Raw genomic sequence first — 12,984 nt, forward strand, 5'->3', positions numbered from 1 at the left:
ACAAATTAATTAAAAACACCTAGTTAATTTACAACTTACTGAAAGTCAGTAGGTCAGGACACTGTGCTCCTTTGATAAACTGTTCTCTGAGAGCATGGGATATAGGGTTGAAAAGGAAATCAGCTAACAATTTAGTCAAAATCTCCTATCAGGCGAATCCTTATTACAATATTCCCGTTTCCTTGAAAGGCTGAATTCTCAACCTATATATTGGATTGCAATATGTAACTTTTATCATCTATTGACCTTTCATATGTGATAAAATCATACCTGGTTTTGAGGTTGGTTTGGGGATTTTTAAAGAATGAATGGATGGTTTTGTGCTTTAAGAAAGGAAAGATTCCATTTTGATTCATCAAAACCTTCCAAACAAAACAAAAGTGGCCCATATTTTTGGCGTCACACACTTCTTGGACAAAGAAAGGAAGTTGGCAAACCAAGGACTATGTTAATTAAAGATGAAACTTGCGATCAATTGTAGCCAGGAAATGGCTGAGAAATCAGAGTAAGCATCTACTTGATATTTATGGATTAATCCTCACTTTATACCCAAATCTATGTAGAGTTATGAATATTTTTTGAATACTGAGTGGGTTCATTAAGTGATTATTGTGTGTTATTTTTAATATTCTTTGTGTTTATCTATAGTCCAGACCTTTCAGCCCTCCAATTCACTCATCTAGTCCTCCTCCAATAGCACCTTTAGCTCGTGCCGAAAGCACCTCTTCTATTTCATCCACCAATTCCTTGAGTGCAGCTACTACTCCTACAATTGGTAACAACTTTTTTTTTCCTTTTGAACAATAGTTTCTGTTTGCAGAATGGCTTAAATCCTTTGGTTTTTGAAATTATTTTTATTTTGGATATGTTTTCTTTGTTTTGTTGTCATCATCATGCTGCATGGAAACAGAAAAAAACAGGGAAATCATAACAGATGATTGCAGCTGTGATTCTCTTTAGACCACTACATTTTTTTTACATATCTTTATGTACATAATAGAAGGATCTTATGGATCAGTGGTCCTTAATCCCCAGAATGTGGGCCAGTGCTGGTCTGCAGCCTGTTAGGAGACATTGGAGCAAGCAAGCAAAGATTCAACTGCACATGTGCAGAATCTAGGTTGCACATTAAACCATCCCTCCCCGTGTTTCAAGGAAGATAATTTTTCTTACAAAATTGTTCCCTGGCACCAGAAAGTTTGAGGGATGCTTATAGATTACAAAAAGCATTATACAGATTATCTTAGTGTCTATCATCAAAGAAATCATCCCCCTCCCCCTAAAAAAAGGAGTAATCTGAAATGCATTTGAATATAAGTAACTTGGGTTGGTAGTTGGGCTACTGATCTGAGCTCTGAGCTTGGCAATTTGGTTGCAAATATTTCGTCACCACTCAAAGAGACATCAGCAGTGCCCTTTGAATTGTGCTCATCTGTCCACAACCAAATTGCTGAGCCTGGAGCTCAGACCAATAACCAGGTCACCTTGTCATCATGGTGGTACATCCCTTGGTGGACTATTTATGGAATTTGGTCTTTTAAATCATGTCCTTCTACCCTGTGACGTTAGTGGGTATGTAGAAATTGGGAAGTAGAAAATTGTCAGGTTTCATCTTATGGCCACACGAGATGCCCAATTAAAAACAAGATGTGGATTGCCGCTATTTACTGCCTGCAGAGAGAAACTCCTAGTTTTTGTAGATCATAACCACAGGTGGAGGAATCCAATCTAAATAAAACAGCAATTCATCAGGAGAGAGCTTGTTTGTTTGGGAAAGACTAACAAGGTAGATAGCTTGGTGTCTTCTAGGTATTTTTTTAAAAAAGTATATTTCTGCTCTGCCTTGATTATTGTAATAGCAATGGACCATAGTACTTAAGAGTTGAAAACATCTGGAATGGGTCAGGTTTATACTTGCTTAAGAGACTCTGTAAAGAAGAACAGCAGTCTGACCATTTGATAATTGAAGGAATCATTGCTAAATTAAATATACTTATGCTGAATATATGCAAGATTCTGGAAATGCAATTGTGAGTAGAAAAAGCAGGACCTAGCTACATATTGACATTGTCAAAATAATGTTATGAACAAGATGTGGTGTTTTTTAAAAAAAATTGAACTGCATAAAATGAATAACAATAAAACTTTAAAAGCATCTTAAAATGTTTGATATGAACCTTCTAAGAATTTGCAATATGAAAAAAAATTACTTAAAATATTATTTCTCCCTTAAGAAACTGCATTGTTAGAATAATAAGTTCTCCAGTTATCCTTTTGTTTCATTGTTTCTTTAGTCTTTCTTGTTCTTCCTGCCCTTTTCTTTGTGCTTCTTTCACTTTTGTTTTCATTCTCATCTTTTTGAATCATATATTATGATTCCCACCGATCTTCTCCGTTTCAGTTGCATAACTATTTAAAAAAACATTTTTGTTAAGATATAGTTCATTCTGCTGCAGATTTCAGATTTGCTTTTTGATCTTCTTGTTTCATCAATATTTATGCCCTTTTATGCATCAATTTTGTGCATTTAATTCTCATTTATTGCTAGGCTACATTCTTTTTCTTTGCTGTTATTTTATATGGTTGGTCTCATTCTACTATTAATTTAAACTCTGCTTTATCACCATTTCTGTTATGCTCTTCTTATGTCAATTTTCTCTCAACTCATTTCTAGTCTATGTGGACAGAAAAGGCATTTTGGTTACCTAATTATCTGATTGAAGTCAGAATGGCAACAATTTGAATATTCTTTCAAAATAAATCAAAGAATAGAATAGAATAGAATAGAATTTTTTATTGGCCAAGTGTGATTGACACATGCATATGCTCCCATAAAAGAAAAGAAACATTTGTCAAGAATCATGAGGTACACACTTAAATAAGCAATCAGGAAACTACTAGTATAAATTATAAGGATACAAGCAACAAGTTACAGTCATACAGTCACAAGTGGGAAGAGATGGGTGATAGGAACTATGAGCAAAACTAATAGTAATGCAGCCTTAATCAATACTTTGACAGTGGTGAGGGAATTATTTGTTTAACAGAGTGATGGCATTTAGGAAAAAGCTATTCTTGTGTCTAGTTGTCTTGGTATGTGGTGCCTTATAGCAACGTTTTGAGGGTAGAAGTTGAAACAGTTTATGTCCAGGATACGAGGGTCAGTAAATATTTTCATGGCCCTCTTTTTGACTTGTGCAGTATACAGGTCCTCGATGGAAGGAAGTTTGGCAGAAATGGGGGGGGGGGTTGCAGTTTTTCTGCAGATTTCTCATATTGCCAAAGTTGACAATATGAGAAATCAGAATAAATTGATATAATTGTATTTTTATTCTGATTGCATCAGAATAAATTGATATGATTGTATTTTTCACACACTGGATATTGAGATTTCTTACCCTTTACAGAAAGATTTCCATCTTTTAACTCTTATTTTGTTGTGATTGTTTTTGTGATTTGGAAATGAATTTCCTTTTGGCTAGAGCATGCATTCAACTAATAAGTTGTTAAACGCCTAATCAGGTTCTTCACAATCTCTGTTGCCTTTCTGAAAAATGTAATTTAATTTTATTACCTATTATGCATAATGTGAAATTGGGAAGAAAGTCTAAGGCACGTTTCTGACTTCCTTGCAAATTCATTGTTTATCTCTGTTTTTATTTGCTGTTGGTCAATAAAACCGTGAATGTTTTATAAGTGTATATCTTTTTTAAAAATATATATTTTTATTGCTTTTTTAGCAAGTTTAATATACACACAACATAAAACAGTGCATAGTGAAAAATCAGTGTATATCAATCAGTGGAATGAATAGCAACTCAATTAATGCTATAATGTTGTAAAATGTGGTCTTTTATTAGACTGTGTCTTCAGTGACTGAAAAGTTTGTATTGTACATGAAGCTGAGTTGCATCCATTAGTGCATTTTGTAGAAAACTGAATTTATTCAAGACAGTGTTTAAGGAGCATGCATCAAATCTTCAAACAACAAGGGTATTTCAGTTGCAAATCCTGCAGACTGATTTGCAAAAACTATAAAGATAAAACAAAAGCACGTTTAATTAACCATATATAATTTAGCTTAGAAAAATTATTTTGTTTAGGGAAACTGTTCATATATTTTTAATTAAAACTTCTACAGAAAATAAAGTTACCAAAATATACCAGTTGTGTTTACAGTAGATTGATGGTCTTGGAAGATTTTGATAAAATTATAATAGGATATAGACAGGCTGTAGTACAAAATGATTATGAGAATTATGAAATTATTGAATGCAAGAGTATATTTTTTTCTTGTATTAAATAGAGCTGTCCTGTTTTACCGATATTGTTGGATGTTTGTGGCCATGCTCAAAAATTTGTTTCATTGTTCTAAATTAAGAAAACAATCATTAAAATGTCAAATTCTGTATTCTCCCCATGTTCTCGCTGAGCAGGGACGGAGGGAAGGACCGTATTTCCCACAGGTACCCTAATTTTAACAATCTCCCTTAAATTTTTCTTACAAGATGAGGGGATGGAAAACACACACTGGGGAATGTTTCAGAATGTATTTAGTCTTTTAAAAAAAACAAGAGTGTTTACTTATCACATCTATTCAGAAGCATCAATATACTCCAAAAGCCTCTTGATGCTGTCAAAATTGGTAATGTGGTTGGTTATTGAATGAGATGGAATGGGCTTGGCTAAGGTGTGCTGTATATCCTGAATGGCTTAGCATGTAATAATTTCTAGCTGGAGGCAAAAATGTGATGGACAGTTTCTATTGTGGGGATGAAATGGCAATTACAGTTGAACCAATCTTGGTTGTACAAAGATTAGTTTGGGCCTTTCATTTGAACAATCAACAGAGACTTCGAAATACATGCTAGGAACTTGTCCTTTGGAGCAGGAACACTTTCTTGCTGGATCTTCAACACAGCTGGATCACAAAACATGAGACTTACTCCCATTTACAGCAAAACAGATGATGGGGGATAAACTTGGAGAAAATACTCATATTGCAAAAAGGATTGAATGATATACATTTGAAAACAGAGAAATCCATTAAGGTTTTGGATTTTTTTTAAAAAAATAACACATCAACAGGTATGATAGCCAGGAAGAGGTGGGAAGGACAAGATTTTAAATTTATGAATGTAAAAAAAATATGAAGTGGTTGCCCACACATTCATTTGAAATGAAGAATAATGCTTATCAGAGCCGAGATTTCATGCTTCTCAGTCTTACATTATTTCATCATGCATTGTTCTTTTAGTTTCGGAGATTTATTCCATACATTTATATTGTGTCCAAAAGAATGCTGCATAGCTTTTATTCATTCATTTGCCCTTTCATGTATTTGTTTTTGTGGAAGTACTGAACATGACTTTGATAATAAAAGAGATGTGTCCACCATTTCTATGTAAAACTTTTTTTTAATTGTAATATTTGTAGATTTGGTTAATATGGAGCTCCATGGTTTTCATTTAGAATTTGTGTTTTCATTGTTTTTCTTTTGCGTTTCTTTTGCTTGTGGGTTTCGGAAGATGATACTTATAATGACAAATTGTCCATGTTTGCAAGGCACTGTGAAACATCTGCAGGTACCGTACAAGCAGAGTTGTGTGTGTTTTAAAGGCTTTTTTCACTACCACTCTATAAGAGTCAAATGCATTAAATGCATAGCTGATGTAGAGAAACTCATATTGCACCTAAAAATACAGCCTTCCGAATCCTCAGATGAGTTTCTAAGTGGCAACATAATGTTTCATAGTTTGATACAGGAATAACAAAACTTACTAAGGATTATTACACACACACACAAATATTTATATACTGTATGTTCTTCTTCCAAATCTGAGATAGAAAGACATATGCCTATATGGATACATATATTGTTTCCAGGAATTTCAGAATTAGGGTGCATTAACTTCAGTAATAGAAGTTCATCACGTAGTTCCAATTGTTAGTCATGTTGCCCGAATCCTTAAGTAATGAAAGTCAAATAAATTGCTGTCTGCTGACAAGTAATGTTGAAAGCTTCTTCGTTTGGAATTTTAATGAAGTAAAAAGAATGGATAAAACCCTGCATTTAACAAGCATTACAGAAATTCTGTCCACCAGTTTATTAATCTTAATTAAGCATTGCTCCTTGGATAAACTCTGAGCCAGATACTAATGCCCCCTTGCAAAGCCCATCAATTTTGAGGATTCATAAGATTAGATATACAGTGTATGTTACCTTTACAAATAGTGCACATGGCTCCAGAGATTTTTTCAGGCCTCCCCTTGATCCATGATTGTTTTAAGACATAATTGTAGCATTATTTAGTTCTCTATTTTGAAATGCTTCATACTCAAACAATTTTGCAAGATCGCAGCTTCATCTTTCAAAGGGAAAAGATATGCAAATGGCAAATTTCACACAAAACCCTATTGGGGTTAAACTATATTAAACTGATACCAACATTGATATTATACCTACCAAGAAAAAATAAAATAGCATTAAAGAAGATAGAGGGGGGGGATCTCAATCACTTTTTCAGAGTACACAGTTATCCCAATCTGGTAGGATTCCATACTTGCTTTTTTTTGTTTCTTCCCAAAACAAAACAAGACCGTTGTCGATTAAAATCCTCTCCAATTTTCCTTGCTCATTAACAGCCTGCAGCACCTCCTCTTTCCCTGTAGTGAGATTAATAACCTGCCTTTCTGACTCACACTTATGTCCTTCTCTCTCCTCTCCTTAACCTTTCCCATTCCGCTTCAACTCCCGGCCATACAGAGAATGAACAGCCTTCTCTCGTCTGGTTTGACAGAGGAAAGTTTTATTTGACTTTTGAAGGTAAGTAGTGCATAGCATATTGGCTTGGACCTTTAAACATCCTTCTTCTTATATTTTAATAGAAGCCCATCGGCTTCTCCTAAACAAGGAAACCTACTCTACTTTTCAGTATAGTTAATGCTATGGCTACTCAGTAGACATAATAGGCTCAATCAGAAACCATCTTTAAATTGGGTTATTGCTACAATGTCCATTCGACTGTTATGATTATTTTCTTATAAAGGTAAAAAGAGAGACTATTTATACAATAAATATATATTTTTTAAAAACAACAATTTCAGTTACTGATCACTAAGGAACTTGACTCTGTCAACCAAGGCTTCTAGTACGCTTTGCAATCAACCTTGCATTTTATAGTCATTGCACTATACATACATAAAGGTAATGTTTGTGCTACTACTTGTAGAGCTTGCCATCATACTGAAAATCTCCTAAATAATAAGCTATTATTCCATTAATCGGTGTAATTAATTAATTATACTAATTAACTACTTGAATTATACATTAGCAGTTTTAGAAAGTAATTTTTCCCCCTGTAAACTAGTGTTGTTCAGTTTATAAAAATTATGAATTGCCCATTTATACTTTAGAATTATCCAATGACGTTCATCATGTATGGTCATCATGTATGACTTTTTCCAGCTTTTTAAATGAGATTCACATCTTGCCTTATAATGAATGTTTTGTTCCTATTCCTTTTTTATAACTGGAACAATAATCATCTAACTTTAATCTATGGCATTTTCTAGGGGATCTATAGCATTTTCTATGGGATTTTATAGTAGTTCTGCATACTTTTTCAATCTAAACAAAAAGAAAACCCAATCTTAGAGAAATGTACACAGAAGATTGGATCAAGAGTTCAATCATGATCCAGAATTTTAAACATGATATCTGATCTTGGTTGGTCTCCAATCCTTTTTGTTAATTATTAATTTGCATCTCCATAAAATCCTTGCTAGAGAATTAAAGTGGTGGCATTGTAGAAGTAGGTGGCATTGAAAAAGGGGCCTGAAGGGAAACTAATACAATTACAATGTTCCCTCGATTTCTGCGGGGGATGTGTTCCGAGACTGCCTGCGAAAGTCGAATTTCCGCGAAGTAGAGATGCAGAAGTAAATACACCATTTTTGGCTATGGACAGTATCACAAGCCATCCCTTAACACTTTAAACCCCTAAATTACCATTTCCCATTCCCTTAACAACCATTTACTCACCATTATTACTGGTACTCATCATTGAATAAGACACTTAGTAAACCTGATATTTATAAACATAATTATTTATTAACAGTAATTATTTTTTTCGTTAGTTATTTGCAAAAATTATTAGTTTGGCGATGACATATGACGTCATCGGGTGGGAAAAACCGTGGTATAGGAAAAAACCCATGAAGTATCTTTTAATTAATATTTTTTGAAAAATCATGGTATAGGCTATTCACAAAGTTCGAACCCGCGAAAATCGAGGGAACACTGTACTTTCCTTTGACTATCGGCAGAGGTTCTGTTGAAGCCAATTACTTCCATGAATCTCTAGGATCAAGCCAATTAATTTTTTGCAGAGGAATGTCACTTTGTTGACAAGTCTTGTAATTGTTCTGTGCTTGCTTTCTTTTTTTTAAAATTGAAATAATATATATATGTTGACCTTGAAGGAAAAACAACTTATAACATAAAGGAACTAAATGTAACATTGAGTAATTCCATATACCGGTATGTGCTACATCTCATTTGCCATTTGTGATGCACGTATAAGAAAAACAATGGAGTTTGGTTGATTTATGAATCAATCATTTTATTTTCCATCTATGTGCTCGATACAACAAATGTGAAAGAGGGATTTCCCTTAATTAGGAATAACCCACCTTAACCTATTCTAAGAAGTCAAGCTAATTTTTTACTTTGGGGGTTTCTGTCTTTCAGGAAAACACATCAGGGTTTTAGAGGCCTAGACATAGTACAATTATTCCAATTGCAAATGTCATATCCCTTCTGTGATCAGTAGTTTGGAAACCACTCAGGATGGAATGGTTCTAAAAAACATCTAGGGATTTTAATTGCATAATGTGTCAATCATTCAAGCTTTGGGTCAAGTCAGCACCTGTATCCTTGCTTCCAATCTTACTCACTTACTCACTTACTCACTTACTCACTTACTCACTCACTTACTCACTTACTCACTTACTCACTCACTTACTCACTCACTTACTTACATTTATATGATGCCTATTTCTTCCTGGACTCAGGGCAGCGAACAACAGTAAAATAAGATACAAAAGTTAAAAGCCCTACCTATATTGTTCCCTACCTAGCCTTGAATTGCTCACATCCTTGTTTGGTTTTAACAGATGTTCAAGGCTTCAGCCTTCAAGACAGGAGGCAGATTGCTATATGTTTTACAGTGTTCCAGGTGTTCTCGATCCAACAGATCTTAATATAATAATGTGTTCCTGTCCATGCATATGTGTGGTTGATCTTGTGTTTCAACCTTTTGCAAATTAGAGTTCTATATTTCCAAGTATCCATAATTGCTATCTCATTTACCTTCCATTATATTTAACAATGCAAGCTGGTGGCGGTTGCAGGCAATCTCAGATTCTCATAAAATTTATTTTTACTGTTGGGCCTGGGGCTTAAACTATCTAACAGGATATACTTTCTAATAGGATATATTAGAAATGCATATACGGTGGTACCTCTACTTAAGAACGCCTCTACTTAACAACTTTTCTAGATCAGAACCAGGTGTTCAAGATTTTTTTTGCCTCTACTTAACCATTTTCTAAGTAAGAACCCGAGCCCAGAAAAATTTCCCAGGAAATTTGAGAGTGGCAGAAAGGCCCAGCCAGTTTCCTGCCATTCCCCCTTTAATTCCGGCCATCTCGGGCTTTTCTGGGCTGCCAGATGAGCCTTTCAGTGGTGCTTAAGGAGGCTTTGGTAGCCCTGAGTGAATGGAGCGTTTTCCTTTGTCTGGGCGCTTGGAGAGGGAATAAACCACTTCGCTGTGGTGACTCCCTCGCGCTGCCCCCGTACATCTGGCACAAGGTTGCCTCCTGGAGTGTCTGGGCATGGAAAGGCAAAAGAGGGCGCTTCGCCCTGGCCAGATCAACTCGGCTCAGAGTCCCTCTTTTTTTTTTAAGCCTTAAAGTTTTGGATTTTTTTCATTCCCCTCACCTCACCTTCTTCCTTCAGCAGCGACTGTCCTCCTCCTCCTCTTCTTCCTCCTCCTCCTTCCACCCAAATTCCAAGTTTTTATTTCTTTTCTAATGGATTTGCACACATTATTTGCTTTTACATTGATTCCTATGGGAAAAATTGTTTCTACTTAAGAACTTTTCTACTTAAGAGTCTGGTCATGGAATGAATTAAGTTCTTAAGTAGAGGTACCACTGTACTATCATTAAAAAAATTGCATTATCACTGCCTTCCTTGTTGTCTCTGTGTTCATCAGCTTTTTCTTTCGGAAATTTCTTTTGTATTTTCAAAACAATAGCATAAGAGAAATATAGTTTTCAGGGTAAGATTTTCATTTACTTTTCCTTTATAACCCTTTTCACTGATAGTGTGCTAAGAACGTGTTGTTGATGATAATGTAGCTTGCTGAAGTGTTACATTTTTTTTAATGTTCCACCAATTTACTTAATAATTATGGTTTAGTGCTACATATGCAGTACAATGCCATACAGGACAGTGTCCTTGACATCACATGTGAAAATTTCTAAGAGTCTTTTATAGAATGATATTGCTGTTGCCTTGGGTATTATGGAAAAGTAAATTTTAAAACCGTCCAAAAAATTAGGTGTTGTTTGTTAGGTTATGTGCTATCTAGTTGATGTTGCCTTTTATTGATCATGCTGATAGATTTTCTCCATGATGATCTTCTCTTACCTGTTCTATCAGGTCATCCATTGATGCATTTATCAATCTCCCATAGTGCTGATCCTTCCCCTCTTCTTTTTCCTTCCACTTTTCTCAGCATTATCGCTTTCTCTAGCAGCCAGGTTTTCTTTCAATATGTCCAAAGTAGGATAAGTGAGGACTCTGGATGGATTTGCTTGAGGGTCCATTTGTTTGTTATCTTCATATTCTCAGGAGTCCTCTTCAACACCAACGTTCAAAAGCGTCAATATTTTTTCAACCTTTTTCTTTTTTTCTTCATGGTTGATCCTAGAAGCTAGCTACCATTTCAGTACCTTAATTATTATTATTTATTATTATTTATTAGATTTGTATGCCGCCCTTCTCTGAAGACTCGGGGAGGCTCACAGGATACAAAAGCAACACAACAACAGATCTAATTAATTAAAAATTACTACTAAAATCTCATATATAATAAAATCAGTCAGCCAATTCATTCACAACTACACATTACATCTCGTAAACAGAGGAAGGGGGCTTTATCTAATTGCCCCATGCCTGGCAACATAAATGAGTTTTGAAGCTCTTGCAAAAAGTGAGGAAGGTGGGGGCAGTGCAAATCTCTGGAGGGAGCTGATTCCAGAGGTCCGGGGCCACCACAGAGAAGGCTCTTCTCCTGGGCCCTGCCAGACAACATTGTCTAACCGACAGGACCCAGAGGAGGCCAACTCTGTGGGACCTAACCAGTCGCTGGGATTCATGCGGCAGAATTGTCCATTCTAAGGCTGTTGCCATACCTGTTGTAATTAGTTGTCTTTTTATTTTAATCCTATTTGTTCGCTTAACTTTTATTACTAGAACTTGCAGATCCTTTGCAATTTTGGCTATCAAGGTAGCATCTTCCCTTAATGTGTGCGTGTATGTATGAGTGTGTCTGTGTGAGCGTGTGTGTGTTTGTGCACATGTACACATACTTCCTATAGGTTAAATACATAATGGAAGTTTCTACAGCCTGGTCTGACTCCTTTACTGATCTTTTCCCCATTTTTCTGAGCACACTGACATGATTGACTCCATTGAAAGCCTTTCTATAATCAATGTAACCTTTTCTGAGTTTTTCACATTCTTTGACTTTCTCAATTGCCCCACATGCATAAGCAATAAAATCCCATTTTCTTTTTCTAAAGCCAGCTTAAACATCTGGCATCTTTTTTCCCATGCAGCACTGTAATCTATGTTGGATGATCCAAAGTAGAAGTGGGTTCAAAAACCCATTGCTATAGTTTCACATGCATGTGCGACTCTCCCACGCATGCACAGAAGCGTCCCAGGCAAATGGGTGCAGCCTCCCGCCACCACTAACAGTTGGAAGAACCGGGCTGAATTGGGAGCAACCCACCATTGATCCAAAGCATTATTTTGCAAGTTTGTGAAATCAAGAATATTGTATAATAGTTTGCACACTGTATCTCTCCCTCTCTCTCTCCTCCCCTTCCCCCAGACTCTATATTGCTCTGTAGAGTGATTTCCTCTAATCAGTTGGCCACTGTGTTATTCTCCAAATTTGCTGCCCTAGTTTGGCTAGAAACTTTGCTGCTTTTTCTTTTGTTGGCTGCCAAAACAATTAGACACAATGACATCACTGTTAAGTATCTAATTATTACAATACTGTCTTATGTCTAAGAATATTTACCCTGTAGTAGGGCCTTATTATTATTATCGCCTTCATCTTTTCTACTACCTTCTCTTATATTATCTGTACATACTGTTTATATATTTGTATGTAAACTGATTATATTATTGTCTGTATGTGCACTGAGAGCTTATACACCGGAAACAAATTCCATGTGTGTTCTGTTCTGTTCTACTCTACTCTACTCTACACTGTTCTTTTAAGTGGGTATTCTATTGGTTCCTGAAGAATACTCGAGACAGGCAGGTTCAAAGACGGTTCCTTTATTTAGCTCTTTTTGGAAAGTGACATTCAGCAGGGAACGCGTCTCATGTCAATGAGAAAAGCCGCTCTATTTATACAAGCGTCTGAACCAATCAGACGTGACCTCTTGTTATTTACATTTTCTGCCCGGAGACAGCTTTGTACAAGGATTCAACTATTTACATAGGATTCAACACCCCTCCCTCCTTAGTTCAGAATAGGTCAATCAGTTAACCATGTGATATAGTCCTCCAATCTGCTTGGTCTATGCGAGGCTCTCTCCGACCTGCGCAGATCAGTTGAGTCCTCGCTTTCAACGGTGGAGGTTGGTTCGCCTGTACCTCCACAGTGCGGCTGGGGC

The 12,984-nt window shown here is 35.9% G+C and overlaps 1 protein-coding gene across 20 annotated transcripts in view; it reads left to right on the top strand.

Moving 5' to 3' along the window:
* SGIP1 (SH3GL interacting endocytic adaptor 1) overlaps positions 1 to 12,984 on the top strand; it is a 161,951-nt gene that overhangs the window by 109,276 nt on the left and 39,691 nt on the right. For 7 of the 20 annotated variants that reach the window (XM_070746094.1, XM_070746098.1, XM_070746093.1 and 4 more), the window contains 3 exons: positions 649 to 775; positions 4,437 to 4,466; positions 6,767 to 6,826. In XM_070746094.1, coding sequence (XP_070602195.1) covers positions 649 to 775; positions 4,437 to 4,466; positions 6,767 to 6,826 — 217 coding nt within the window. The remainder of the gene's footprint in view (positions 1 to 648; positions 776 to 4,436; positions 4,467 to 6,766; positions 6,827 to 12,984) is intronic. The other 13 variants (XM_070746112.1, XM_070746108.1, XM_070746096.1 and 10 more) reach the window with 3 other exon arrangements.

The sequence above is a fragment of the Erythrolamprus reginae genome, chromosome 3, assembly GCF_031021105.1.
Source record: "Erythrolamprus reginae isolate rEryReg1 chromosome 3, rEryReg1.hap1, whole genome shotgun sequence".
Classification (NCBI taxonomy): domain Eukaryota; kingdom Metazoa; phylum Chordata; class Lepidosauria; order Squamata; family Dipsadidae; genus Erythrolamprus; species Erythrolamprus reginae.